This window comes from Oncorhynchus kisutch, linkage group LG15 (assembly GCF_002021735.2).
Source record: "Oncorhynchus kisutch isolate 150728-3 linkage group LG15, Okis_V2, whole genome shotgun sequence".
Classification (NCBI taxonomy): Eukaryota; Metazoa; Chordata; class Actinopteri; order Salmoniformes; family Salmonidae; genus Oncorhynchus; species Oncorhynchus kisutch.
The window spans coordinates 34,396,465-34,411,510 of NC_034188.2; the positions used below are offsets into that span (position 1 = coordinate 34,396,465).

Sequence of the window (15,046 nt, forward strand, 5' to 3'; positions counted from 1 at the left end):
CACTCCTGTTTTGATCATACCGTGCAGTATAATAGGCTCTCTTGTTGTATATAACGGTGATTGATTGGTTAATGGGTTGATTGGTTGATTGATTGGTTAATTGGTTGATTGATTGATTGATTGGTTGGTTAATGGGTTGATTGGTTGATTGATTGGTTAATGGGTTGATTGGGTGATTGATTGGTAAATGGGTTGATTGGGTGATTGATTGGTTAATGGGTTGATTGGTTGATTGATTGGTTAATGGGTTGATTGGTTGATTGATTGGTTAATGGGTTGATTGGTTAATGGGGTGATTGGTTGATTGATTGGTTAATGGGTTGATTGGTTGATTGATTGTTGTTTACTGTCCCGCAAGAGGAAATTATTTCCACTTTCCCTCATGTGTTTTACACTGCTTGATCAAAGACAAGAGAATGTTGAGATATTTTCTAACAATAATGGGTACAGACAACCACTAAGATATGTTGTCCATTATTCTTTATTCTTTAATTCTTTGAAAGTGGCGGGGCATAAGGTCTTTGTATTACTATGCAAATTGTTGAAGGAGGCAAGGTTGAGTGCCAGACGTCTCAATGCCAAGTGGGTCTACATTATGTGTAATCCAGGGTAGGCTGAGTGGACTTTCCCTGTAATTCTCTATCATAAAATCTACTATTAATGTGTTAGTATGAGTAGTATGTTGTCACGGTGAGGTGCAGAAAACTTCACTGAGAGTGAAGAGGGACCCACATTTAATAGAAATTACTAAAGTGCATGTGTGAAGTGAAGTTTACATTTGTTGCCTAAAGCGGCCGCCTTTGTTTGTTTGCTGTTCCAGTACGGCATCAAGAAGAAGGAGGAGAAGGAAGCCGAGGCCCAGGCTGCTTTGGATCAGGCAGCAGAGGGAAGTCTTACCCGCCCCAAGAAGGCCGTCCCAGCCGGCTGTGGTGATGAGGAGGAGGAAGAGGAAAGTATCATGGACACGGTCATGAAATTCCTCCCTGGTCCATTTATGGATATGTTTAATAAAAAGTAACAGCGTTGGTGGTATTAGATTGTTAACCTTCCAACATACATAACCAAGGCCACCACCCCAACCAACCGTTCTCCACCCATACATCCCCGTTTCTAAGAGCCCTGGATTTGATCAGCGCACCATAATATTTGTCCTTAACTTAAATGATAAATGATCCGATCTAACCATGTGTTACATTGTCTTGTTTGGAAGGAAGACCACTGATTGGTGATAACATGATGTGATGTATGAACCTATGTAACATCTGCATAGATCCGATACCTTAACTTAAAGACAAATTTGATGCCAGGTTTTCAAGGTGTCCAGGCCTTAGAATGTGATCTGATAAACTATAATCCACAATTTTTGTTTGTAAATAATAGATTAAAATGAATATATGTGAGTACCAGAAAATATATAAAGAGTATAAGCCATAATTTAAACATTTAAGACATTCTCCAAATCAGATAAACATTTGATTACATTTAGCTGTTTTATTTTTGATGATATTGATATATCCATGTAGTTTGTATTGGTTCTTCATTGATCATTTTAATACTGTTCTCTGTCCCAAAACATTCATAGGTTTTAATGTTGAAAATGATACTGGTAATTGTAACAATGTTGTAAACCATAAAGAAAATGGATCATTCATTCAACAACATGTGTTTTTCAAGCATGCCGTTGATAGATTTTGTGGAGTACAGTACATTTACAAATTCCATTACATTTGGTATGATTAAGTGAAATACATTAATATTTAAGGCAATAACTCTGGTTTTCAATTTTGTTTCGATGACACTACTATGTACGGTAGGCTATACATAGACATCCTAACTGTTCTTCCTTGAGATGATAGATGTCCTCGATAAAAATGCTCAAAAAAAAAACAATGATATACCTGTGCTTAATATAAACCCATAGTTGTATGTCTTGTTGCTAACTTTATGCTTGGCTCATAAACAGTAGGACTTGTGAGAATCAAATCCAGCAAATACAATTGGACGTAGAGGGCTATATGTTAACTATTCTAATTTCCATATCTGTAAATGGATTTACTAGATGTACTTTTAGTTTTCTCAACCACAACTATGTTGTGAACACACTTTATGTGAACAGACAGTGACAATGGTGCAATATATTGTTCGAAATGAAGTTGTCCTGTGTCCGTTGGTTAACTAAAGGGAGTGCAATCCCGAATCAGCAAAGACAGACAATCTTCATTGTTATGTGTTGAGCTTAATACATGTTGTGTGTTTGTGTATAGACACAACTGTTGTCTAACTAGTAACGGAGAGGCATATGACTTCAGTCCGTGTTTCATTTTGCCAAGTGGGGAAAGAGGTGGAGGATTCGTTTAATGTAGGGTGTTTTATCACATTGATCATTTCAACCAGTGCGGGTCATTGTCTCTCAGTGGGATTTGGTTTGTGGTTCTTCCATACCGTGAATTTGTGTTCTAAACTTTACAGAGATTGCAGGACAAGGCCGTTTTTGCTAATAACTTGAGAGGCATGCGTACACCATAGGAAACAGTTGTCCTTTGACATGTTCCTCTGTGTGTTGTCAATGTTTTCCCCAGAGGTCAATATGTACATTTCCCCAGACGTTTCTGTCATTCAGTTGTACCACAGAACTCTAAATGTTTAAAGTTTCCTTCAATTTCTTAATTGAAAATGAATGAAGCTGTAGTGTACATTCCAAATATTTCAGACATTCCATAGGGCCTGTGCAGGCTTCGTAGGGTCTTGGACAACAAATATGACAATTTTGTCGTTAGTATGAAGAGAATGGCTTTGATGCTCTTCTGTAATTGTGGGGATTTCTTTTCTTGTGTTGAGGTAGATACAACACATGACCAAGTAAATGTCAATAGCTATCTAGCCTGCCATGTACAGAAAAAAAACATGTAATCAAAGAGAAATACAAAATGTGCTATAGCAGCTAGCTAACTTATAGAGTGCTGGCTAACATATAGATCGTTAAGCCTTTATTTTGGCAGTGAACAAGCTAGCTAGCTAGCATTTGTCAATGATGCACAATCCGAGTAAACCGTTTGCTTTCAGTGCCATTGTAATTTGCTTACAAACCAATGGATGTTGAGTGTACTAGACAAGTATCAAGCAGTTTACCGATGGCATTTGTGAAACTGCCACTGTTTATATCAGCCCAGCGTTGATGCTAGTTAGATTCAAGATTAGCCTTTAGAAACCTGCCAAGTGTGATTCTGGGGCCTGTAGTAGCTGTGGAATAGAGAAGAAAATCTGCATGATGTAAAACCTAGCTACATAGTATGCTCTCAAACCTTCATGCCAATTGCCTACAACGTTTGTAGATAGACATATGAAAGACGCAACATTAAGGTCATTTATAAAGCACATTTATTGAACTTACTGTGATTTTTATGTACTTGTGAACTGCCTTCAGCCTCTAATTTATCAATGTTGTAAAACGTGGCTGATTAACGACCAATACTTGTTGAGATTATACAATTATACCACTTCTCTTTATTTGTCATTGACACATGCATGCATCGACAGCCGTCAATTAATCATTGCCATGTTTTTCTTCTATCCAAAACCAAAGAATAGTCTTGTTAGTGATAGACTGTCTCCCCAAGTTCATATTTGACATTTCGTCATGTCATGTTTTGTTAATTGAAATTCTCAGGTATTCTAGCTTTTCTTTTGTACGTTTTTACCCATTACATTTTGTAGTGTTCGCGTAATGATCACAACAGATTTAGAAAATGTAGTATTTCATTATTAGCGACCAAGCACATAGCATCTTTCATTCACGAGGATAAAGGACAGATAGCATCTGGTTTGACCCTTGTCCATGAATACAAAGCTACTGGAACTGCCCATCCCGACAAGGTTTTCCAGCAATTTACAGTCTGAAATTCTGTCAAAGTTCCAGATTTCCTTCTTGGAACATGTTGTAGAACATTATTCAATTTCTGAAAGTGCTCACCTTTTAACTACAAAATGGCATCACTGCCTTATGGTCATCATCACCTAATTACTCCACATTGCGCAAAAAAAATAGCCACTTATTGACCACTGCCTGAAGAAACAAGTCACATGTCTAATAAAAATGTGTTAGCGATTCTATGGTTGCGTTTACACAGGCAGCCCAATACAATTTTTTTCTTCTGCTAATTGATCTTTTGACCAATCAAATCAACTCTGAACTCTGTGATGAGATCTGATGTGATTGGTTAAAAGACCAATTTGTGTGAAAAATATCAGAATTGGTCTGCCTGTGTCGACGCAACCTAATATAAACCATGTCAGATTACTGTTGATCCACTCATTCTCACTTTTTAAGTTAAACCATTCTTTCATTTCAACCCTCAATTAACCATCGATATGATAAAAAACTGCCTGACAAAAATGCCACTTAAAATATTCCTTTGTTGTGACTTGAATGTAACTGTCTGATGTTTCTATCTTCGCATAGTCTTTGACTGTTTATAACTGTGTTGAGAAGATGCTTATTCTGGTGCAGTTTTATGTCTGTATCATTACTGTTTACGTCCACTGGTGGTTGTTCTTCGAGAAATCTGTATCTTTTGTATTTTTTGTATTGTAAAATCTTCTCACCCTTCTCTCTCTCTCTCTCTCTCTGCCTCTCGCTCTCTCTCTCTATCCATCTATTTGTTGACAATTGTATGCATGCTTATGGTGTGAGATGTAGGCAAGGTTGTTAAGATAATTGTTTGTGTCTTCCGTGTCGATAAGCTCCACCTGACAGCCTCGCTGCATGCCATTTCAGGCTGATCTTTTAGTCTCTGTAACATTCCTGCCAAAATGGAATCACCGCACACTCTGAGAATAAAGTGATTTCATATAATTGTTCATTGTCTTGTGTTTCTAATGGTTCACTGTATATCATAATTCTCATCAATAATTCAAAAGCAATGCAGTTATATTATAGGGGAACGAGACATACAATATTTTTTAGGACAGCAGAAGAAAAAAAACCTCCAAAAACCTCAATATGAAATTATTCTCGTCTTATTTGAGTAAAGCAACTACATTACGTTTGCAGACAACAATGTATCACTTGTAACAGTTTTGTCCATTGCTGATGTTCGTTTTCATCTCAACATGGCTGTTATGCATCGTCACGTTTTCCAAGAAATTTGACATCTATTCAATAAAAGCGAAAGGGCTGTGAACAGAATGTACTGTGTCGTTCAAATGGTGATTGGATCCTGTTTCCAAAAGATTTACCTGGTAATCATGTCGCAGGGAGAATGGAATAGGGAAGTCAATGCCATGCAAATGCTGCTCCTCTTATAGCAAATTCTGTCTTATAGCAAAGGGTCTCTGATATGACAAGAAACCCTGTACAGATGTAGGACAGTAATTTGAGCCAGTTTGCTACAGCAGGAAAGTAATCTTGCAGTAACAGGAAATGTGAATTATTATGTGGATTATAACAATTAATGGTTATTTTTTGTAGGTGTTGATACATTTTCCGTTAGGGTAAATCAAGTCAAAAAAATTCAAAGTGGAAGCCTTTTAAAACTCAAATACAATACAAGTTCACATTTCCTGCTTTGCAGAGTAATCAGATTACGATTCTACATCTGTACATCAAACGAATCCACTAGAAAGATGACGGAAGTATGCCCAGCAAAGGTTATATAAATAAATTATTTTGGGGATTATTTTAAATGCCAAGTATAGGACTCGATGATGGGATATTTTCAAGCGTTTTAACTGACAAGAAGGAAAATGACTCTTATGCAAGCAGCGTTTGGTTCGATTCTTAATGAACCCCCTGGAGATGATGTCTGCACCCCCGTGTACATTTAATAAGCACAATAAAAATATCCCCATACAAATCTGCCAAGTTTAAACTAGGGATATCAGATTTTTCGCATTGGATGCGTCTCAATCCACCACATCCGCCAATGTCGCACTTCCGCTTCCTCTAGAGCGGTGTTTCTCAGACCATGAGACATCCCGAAAATCGCTCTTCTTACAAAATCCTCTGTAGCATCCGAGCGGTTTGGCCTATAAATGATTAACCCCTCTTCTATGGAAAAATGATTCAGATTCAGAAAACTTTAATTTCCTCAAAGTGGCAATTCATCTTGCATGAGTCATAAAACATTTAACATCTAAAAACAATGAAATGCACTTGTTAATAGCAAAGGATATTTACAACCAAATAGGCAGGGTAAGTGCAATTTCATAGTGGAAGTGCTAAGTGCAGTTAGTCCAACATGTGTTAAGTTTCAGAATTGCATTCGGAATAAAAGAGAACTTGGCCCTGTTTTTTTTTTTTTTACTTTAGGTAATCTGTACCTGCATCCAGAGGGAAGGAGCTGGAATTCAGGGTGAAGTGGATTGGAAGAGTCAACCACTATTACTCTCATGAACACAATGGTGTTCTCTGTTTTTCTTTACGTCCCCCACAAGCGATCTGCCAACGTCTGTCTGTTGTGCCCGAACAGTTTGGTCTACACGCTAAAATGACCTGTCTTTTGCTCTCGGATGCCCACAGGCCTCACAACTAATCTGAAAGTCCCCCGGTTGAAAACATGTATGGAAGTATATATGGAGTCTGTTTAGTGCCAAAGGTAAAGGGGTTAAATACATGTACAAAAACGAATGTTTCCTGATATTTCTGATATCTCTCAGCTATAGGACAGGTACTTCAGAACAAACTTCCTTTAGATTTTTGGGGGGGCTATCTGCTATACCATGTAGTGAATATATTATTCAATGCATTTGTATGGGCTAATAGCAATAATAAGGCAAATACAATTTTTCATCAAATCATTCTTTAATATATATTTTTATATACTTCAAAGGGTCTTAAAATTCAAAATCCAATAGCAAAATGATCTTTGTCATGACCTTCTTAAAACAATTCGATATAGCTTAGTAGTTGTTAACAAGTTGTTAACCTATCAGATTTAATTGAACACATTATTTGCTTATAAGAAAGTAGCTGATGATATACCAACTACACGCCCTTCGGTTAATGGTGGGAAAACAGAACCCTCTGCAGTATCTGCGTCAACAGATGTTTCACGGCTGTAGGCTCTGCCAGCTATCATGAGGAGATTTCCCTCGTCTCGAACGGTTGCTAACGTGCAACATGGCTCCTCATTTGGATCAAAACTGTAAACAACAACAGAGACGCACGGCTGGCCTTGACAAAACCATCACTAAAGTATCATTAATATTCAGTAAACTCCTCACAACAACGGTTTTGTACTGATTTGAGGACTTCCATGGGAGACAATCCACACTGTTAAGTCGATAAATAAAGACTGGTTTTCCACATCATTATTCAGCAAACTGTACTGTTTAGCACACAGCAGAGTCTCTGTCCACTCCTTCGCATTATTAGCCTGAGGTCTCACTGCAGGACACGGGGAAATAAATCAATTCCATTAGCATTCATACTCAGGGGTGGCCTTTTCATACCCAGCTGCCTCCCCACTCTCCAAACACCACTCAGAGCTATGGGGGAGCCGGGCCTCTATTGGTGTCCTGCAGACATGCAAAATCAATGTCAATTAATTGTTCTCCACTGGGCACCACAGAAGCCAGCCCACAGAATGGCTGTGCGCCTAGGCTCTTAGGCTTCTGCTCTATAGAAAAGGATTTCACTCTTGATCACTTAGGCTTGCCCAGGAATTCTCCCCACTCCAAAGGCATGGGTTTCCCCACAGACTCAAAAACAAGTCGATAGCAAAGGAAAGTTCCAGTAATGATCTAATTTGTGCAATAACCACATTCAGTTTAGTGTTCCATGGTCAAGGAGATTCCCTAAGGTGTACTGCAGTGGTCACCAACTGTTCTATCAATCCTAGTCGATCAGCAAACGTTTTTGTTGAAAAGCCTTTCTATTTGTGTTGCGCTGTTGGTGGTAGTTCCACTTCAGAAGCCCTGCGCACCAGGTAGGCATAGTGTTCCCATTTTGAACCCTTTCCTTAGTCTGAAAAGACAAACTCCGCCTACCTGGTGGACCAGTAGATCTGTGGCTAAATCAATCGGATAGCTCAAATCCCATTGCCTATAGCTTCCATGACCTCGGCGACAGCAACGTTTGATACTAGCCAATGTGAGATTTCATAACTTTTAAAACCATGACCAGGGAGAGACTGTCAAAGAATACAGCAAAGAGCTGCTTTGAGTTTATGTTTACATTTATATTCATCACTGTCAACACTGGTTTTATTCAAAATTATTACAAAACATAAAACGCACTTCTCCCTACTTCCAATCGAGCCGCTGCTGCAATGAATAAGTAGCCTAGTGTCTTGATAGGCCTGCATTTTTTATTATTATTAAATGCTTGTCATGTCTCCTTTAATTTCGAGGAATATTTCAATTTCTCTGGTCATAGTAGCAACATGAATTTGTGTATGATGCAGATCTGGTGCTCGAGTTTCGCCATCATAAAACCCATAAGTCTCACTGGAGGAAAGGAAGGAGAGAGCAGGGACCGGGAGAGGCGGACCCTCTGCTGCTCTCTCCCTCTGCTGAGACTAATGCCGTGTTCAAAACAACTGGGAACTGGGAAATCTCCAACTTCAGTGCATTCAGGACAACCAGGAACTGAAGAAAAAGCTTTGAACGGCCATCCAACTCAGAATTTCAAGTCAGAGACTCTGGTATATTTCAGGATCTCCGACTTTCCGACCTGAAGATTACTGACGTCATGATTTGACCTCATTTTTTCCCCAGAGTTCCCAGTTGTCTTGAAAGCACCATGACCATCAGATGCAAGTAACGTCAGTCCAGTAAAATAAAAAGCGATTGATTTGCAAATTATTGCAATTTATGCTCAGCTATGACTCACAAGTGCTACACCAACTGATCTATTTTGTTTTGAAATGCAATATGGTCTGAGAAGAACAATATTGTCAGGCCAGGCAGATCGCCAATATGCTGTGATAATGTATTAGGCCTAGTGCACAAACCTCATTCCCACAGAACTGTTTTTATGAGGTACATTTGACATGGTTTAAGACATGTTTAAATACAAATCTGAGTGGTCAATCTCGGCTTGCTTTTTGACCTCGAAAGTGATCTTGACTTAGAAAAGGTTGGTGACCACTGGTGTACTGTACAGCAGTTGGTGTATATTTTAGTTTGGTTTTGTTCATTTGTTCATGAAGACCATATTAGATGCTCGTCTTGAGTCAGAGAGGAAAACAAAGGAATGGCGGTCGTCCTTGCAAATATCAACATCTTTGTTCTCTATTCCAAATGTGCACACCAGGTAAGCTTAGTGTGCATCTGCACAGATTCTCCTCTGTTTTGCATATTGATTGCATGTAAACGGTGGATCGAGGGGAGCATGATTAATTTCAAACCCATCAGACATCCATTTAACTGTCGTCAGACGTCCAGGGGACTCTCCCCACCCCCACAACTCTGAACCATGGGAGCTAGATAGGTATCAGTGTGGCCAGGGGAGGCCCAGATTGACAACTCAATTGACAGGAGATTAGAGCAGCAGCGACGGTTCAGATGAAGCTATAATGGGCCCAGTTAATGAATCAAGTATCCCAGAGACCTTCGCCGCAATAGGGACAGGTGTGGGAACCCTTCTCCATTCCCCAGTGACAGGAGTCTGTGGAATTATACAGCGTTTAGTTTCAGATTGGACCCCTGGAGGACTTTCTCTATTTCATCGTGTTAAAAGGAGCAACGAATGGCTGGGAAAGATTTTTTTTAAAGTCACGTTTGAGAGATTTTCTGACCTCAATTAGTGAGTGTGTCCCCTCAGAGTTTTAGGCTCTGGCATAAGATGATGGCACGACTATGTCACCTCCTCTGACGTGCCTGGCCCGATTTAGATTTAGAGCCATGCATAAAAAACATCCACAATAAATAAACTATGTACGCTAGATGAAAAATACTGCATGTTTCTCCATACATACGATGGATTACAAACATATTATTTTTCTGATCTCTGCATCAATATATAGTATAATTATATCGTTCTTTCTAAATATTGTATCAGAAGACATACTCTCTGCCACATGCACGGAATGTTACCTGTATGGCTACTTAGCTGATATAGTTGAAAGTTCAGCCTTTTTGTCAATCTACTTGTATTTTACAATGCATAACCTGTACGCTTCAGCTTTCTTATTTTTTTCACAACTTCAATTTATCACATGTATTTATGTTTAACCCTCCTTATTTTACCAGGTAAGTTGACTGAGAACACATTCTCATTCACAGCAACAACCTGGGGAATAGTTACAGGGAAGAGGAAGGGGGATGAAAGAGCCAATTGGAAGTTGGGGATGATCAGGTGGGCACAATGGGAATTTAGCCAGGACACCATTCACTTGAACAACTCTTATGTTAACTGCCATGGGATCTTTAGTGACCACAGAGATCCAGGACACCCGTTTAAAATCTCCCATCCGAAAGACAGCACCCTACACAGGACAATGTCCCCAATCACTTCCCTTAGGCATTGGGATATTTTGGGGGGGGACCAGCACCCTCCAACACCACTTCCAGCAGCATCTGGTCTCCCATCCAGGGACCAACTCTGCTTAGCTTCAGAGGCAAGCCAGCAGTGGGATGCAGTTGGTGCGCTATTGAAGTATGCCATTTGAAATGTTTAATTTTATTTAACCTTCATTTAACTTGGCAAGTCAAATATCAACAAATTCTTATTTACAATGACAGCCTACCCCGGCCAAACCCGGGCGACACTGGGACAATTGTGCGCCGCCCTATGGTACTCCCAATCACGGCCGGATGTGATACAGCCTGGATTTGAACCAGGGACTGTAGTGATGCCTCTTGCATTGAGATGCAGTGCCTTAGACAGCTGCGCCACTCGGGAGCCCTCAATGTGGATTCCTCACCGAGCTATCCAGAGTGTATTTCTGCAACAAGCTTTATTACCTTTAAACACAGACCAACTAAATATTGCTGTACATTCTCCCAGAGTAAATCTCTCCTCTTTACTTCTCAGAAAGCGGTACTCGGGATTAAGCTCCACTGAGCTGCAAAATTGAACTGCCAGCCATCTATGGAGATATGATAACTGGGGGTAATGTTCTGATCCTGACATCTTAACTTCCACTAGAAAGTGGAATCGGAGTAGAGCGTTAAGTAATGGTGATAAAAGCTCGGAGCATGTAGGAAAAAAATAAACTAAAAATAAACTCAAGTGCGGTCGGCAGTTGAAGTAAGGAGCATCTCGTCCACAAAGGAAAGCCGTTGATATCTTATTATCCAACTGACTGATGAAACATCTGGGCCACTCAGTCCACGTTCTCCGCAACCCTCCATCCACTTACTCTTCCACCCACCCAGGCCTAAACCAAAGCATTTTCATCTGATCAGAATACCAATTAGGCCTACTTATTGTTTGTAGCCTAATTGCCTGACATTGAATGCAAGACACTCATTTGTTCCACTGCCAAGTGACTAGACTGGATTTATGAAAAGTGAACTGTGCCCCATTCAAAGTAAATGAGTAGCTATGAAATTGAAATTCAGGCTTTTGTTTCAGAAGTTTCTAATGTTAGCCCGAGTTCGTAATGTCGCATCTATCGTTTCTCGTCGCAAGACAGGACTATTGAAGAGAACATTGCCTTCAAATTGATTGACTGTTTAAAGCCTTATACAATAAGGAATACTGATATCTTCAATCTCTTCAATGCTGTTTGTTTTTTAAGCATATAATGAGTAGATCTTATTTATAGTTTAGCTAATTTTGTATATATTTTTTAAGATGCATTCACTTGAACAGCTCCTTATACTTTTAATAGAATCAACACATTATTTTAGTGTCACGCCTTGGTCATAGTATTTTGTGTTTTCGTTATATATTTGGTCAGGCCAGGGTGTGACATGGGTTTATGTGTTGTGTTTCGTATTGGGGTTTTATAGGATTTGGGATTGCTATTATTAGGGGTGTGTCTAGTTGGGCTTGGCTGCCTGAGGCAGTTCTCAATCTGGAGTCAGGTGATTCTCGTTGCCTCTGATTGGGAACCGTATTTAGGTAGCCTGAGTTTCGCTTTGTGTTTCGTGGGTGATTGTTCCTGTCTCTGTGTAGTGTTCACCAGATAGGCTGTAATTAGGTTTCACGTTCCGTTTGTTGTTTTTGTATTTATTAGTTATTTCATGTATCGTCACCATTCATTAATTAAAGAACATGAGTAACCACCACGCTGCATTTCGGTCCGACTCTCTTTCGACAAACGAAGAACGCCGTTACAGAATCACCCACCACATACGGACCGAGCGGCGTGGTAACAGGCAGGAAAAGCGAAAGGAGGACGTTATGGACAGCAATGGCATGGAGTATACGACGTGGGAAGAAATCGACAGGTGGGCGGTCGACCCAGAGAGAGTGCAGGAGCCCGCCTGGGATTCGCTAGATCAGTGCGAAGAAGGCTATAGGCAAATGGAGTTGGAGAAACAGACACGGCGGCGCAGAGCGAAACCCGAGAGTCACCCCAAAAAATGTATTGGGGGGGGGGGGCTCAGAGGGAGAGTGGCTGAGTCAGGAGATGGACCTGAGCCAACTCTCCTTGTTTTTCGTGAGGAGCCAAGGAGGAGACCAGAACCAGAGCCGGTGTTAGAGGTGAGCGAAGCAGAGACTGTGAAGGAGTTAATGGGGAAAGTGGAGTGGAGAGTAATGAGGGAGTTGCTAGCTTGGTGCTATAGATACCATATTCGTCCGACGGATCGTGTCGGGGATTTGATGGCACCTGAGTTAGCGCTCCATACTCGTCCTGAGGTGCGTGTTAGTCGGCTGGTGAAGTTGGTGCCAGCCTCACGCACCAGGCCTCCTGTGCACATCCCTAGCCTTGCACATCCTGTGCCACCTCCACACTCCAGTCCTCCGGTAGCAGCTCCCCGCACCAGGCTTCCTGTGCGTGTCCTCGCTCCAGTATCACCAGTGCCAGCACCACGCATCAGGCCTACAGTGCGCCTCTCCTGCGCTGTCGGAGTCTCCCGCCTCTCCAGCGCTGCCGGAGCCTCCTGCCTGTTCGGAGCAGCCTGTGCTGCCAGTCTGCAGGGTGCTGTCAGTCTGCAAGGAGCTGCCAGTCTGCAGGGAGCTGCCAGTCTGCAGGGAGCTGTCAGTCTGCAAGGAGCTGTCAGTCTGCAAGGAGCTGCCAGTCTGCAGGGTGCTGTCAGCCTGCATGGAGCAGTCAGAGCTGTCAGTCTGCATGAAGCAGCCAGAGCTGTCAGTCTGCAAAGAGCTGCCAGTCTGCAAGGAGCTGCCAGTCTGCAAGGAGCTGCCAGTCTGCAAGGAGCTGTCAGCCTGCATGGAGCAGTCAGAGCTGTCAGTCTGCATGAAGCAGCCAGAGCTGCCAGTCTGCAAGGAGCTGCCAGTCTGCAAGGAGCTGCCAGTCTGCAAGGAGCTGCCAGTCTGCAAGGAGCTGCAAGTCTGCAAGGAGCTGTCAGCCTGCATGGAGCAGTCAGAGCTGTCAGTCTGCAAGGAGCTGCCAGTCTGCAAGGAGCTGCCAGTCTGCAAGGAGCTGTCAGTCTGCAAGGAGCTGTCAGCCTGCATGGAGCAGTCAGAGCTGTCAGTCTGCAGGGAGCTGTCAGTCTGCAAGGAGCTGTCAGTCTGCAAGGAGCTGCCAGTCTGCAAGGAGCTGCCAGTCTGCAAGGAGCAGCCAGTCTGCAAGGAGCTGTCAGTCTGCAAGGAGCTGTCAGTCTGCAAGGAGCTGTCAGCCTGCATGGAGCAGTCAGAGCTGCCAGTCTGCAAGGAGCTGCCAGTCTGCAAGGAGCTGTCAGTCTGCAAGGAGCTGTCAGTCTGCAAGGAGCTGCCAGTCTGCAGGGTGCTGTCAGCCTGCATGGAGCAGTCAGAGCTGTCAGTCTGCATGAAGCAGCCAGAGCTGCCAGTCTGCAAGGAGCTGTCAGTCTGCATGGAGCAGTCAGAGCTGTCAGTCTGCATGAAGCAGCCAGAGATGCCAGTCTGCAAGGAGCTGTCAGCCTGTATGGAGCACTCAGTCTGCAAGGAGCTGTCAGTCTGCAAGGAGCTGTCAGCCTGCATGGAGCAGTCAGAGCTGCCAGTCTGCAAGGAGCTGCCAGTCTGCAAGGAGCTGCCAGTCTGCAAGGAGCTGTCAGTCTGCAAGGAGCTGTCAGTCTGCAAGGAGCTGCCAGTCTGCAGGGTGCTGTCAGCCTGCATGGAGCAGTCAGAGCTGTCAGTCTGCATGAAGCAGCCAGAGCTGCCAGTCTGCAAGGAGCTGTCAGTCTGCATGGAGCAGTCAGAGCTGTCAGTCTGCATGAAGCAGCCAGAGATGCCAGTCTGCAAGGAGCTGTCAGCCTGTATGGAGCAGTCAGAGCTGTCAGTCTGCATAGAGCAGCTAGATCCGCCAGTCAGCCATGATCTTCTAGATCTGCCAGTCAACCAGATTCTTCCAGATCAGCCTGTCAACCAGAATCTTCCAGATCTGCTAGTCAACCAGAATCTTCCAGATCTGCTAGTCAACCTGAATCTTCCAGATCCGCCAGCCAGCCAGGATCTACCGGAGCCTACTACCTACCTGAGCTTCCTCTCAGTACTGGGCTTCCTCTCAGTACTGGGCTTCCTCTCAGTACTGGGCTGCCCCTCAGTTCCGGGCTGCCCCTCAGTTCCGGGCTGCCCCTCAGTTCCGGGCTGCCCCTCAGTTCCGGGCTGCCCCTCAGTTCCGGGCTGCCCCTCAGTCCCGAACTGCCCCTCAGTCCCGAGCTGCCCCTCGGTCCCGAGATGCCCCTCAGTCACGAGCTGCTCCTCAGTTCTGTGGGGTTCTGGGTGAGGACTATTAGGCCATGGTCGGCGGCGAGGGTGGATTATCCCAGGACGCGAAGGGGAGGAACTATGACATTTATGGAGTGGGGTCCACGTCCCGAGCCGGAGCCGCCACCATGGACAGACGCCCACCCGGACCCTCCCTATGGTTTTGAGGTGCGTCCGGGAGTCCGCACCTTGGGGGGGGTTGTGTTCACCAGATAGGCTGTAATTAGGTTTCACGTTCCGTTTGTTGTTTTTTCGTATTTATAAGTTAGTTCATGTATCGTTCCGTCATTTGTTTCATTAAAGATC

General features: G+C 43.0%; 1 protein-coding gene across 2 annotated transcripts in view; it reads left to right on the forward strand.

Moving 5' to 3' along the window:
* The window catches only part of LOC109905231 (complexin-1-like), a 41,447-nt gene extending 36,590 nt beyond the window's left edge, over window positions 1-4,857 (forward strand). For both annotated transcript variants that reach the window (XM_020502499.2, XM_020502500.2), the window contains exon 4: window positions 821-4,857. In XM_020502499.2, coding sequence (XP_020358088.1) covers window positions 821-1,018 — 198 coding nt within the window. In that variant the 3' untranslated portion in view covers window positions 1,019-4,857. The remainder of the gene's footprint in view (window positions 1-820) is intronic.
* Window positions 4,858-15,046: the final 10,189 nt, after the last annotated feature.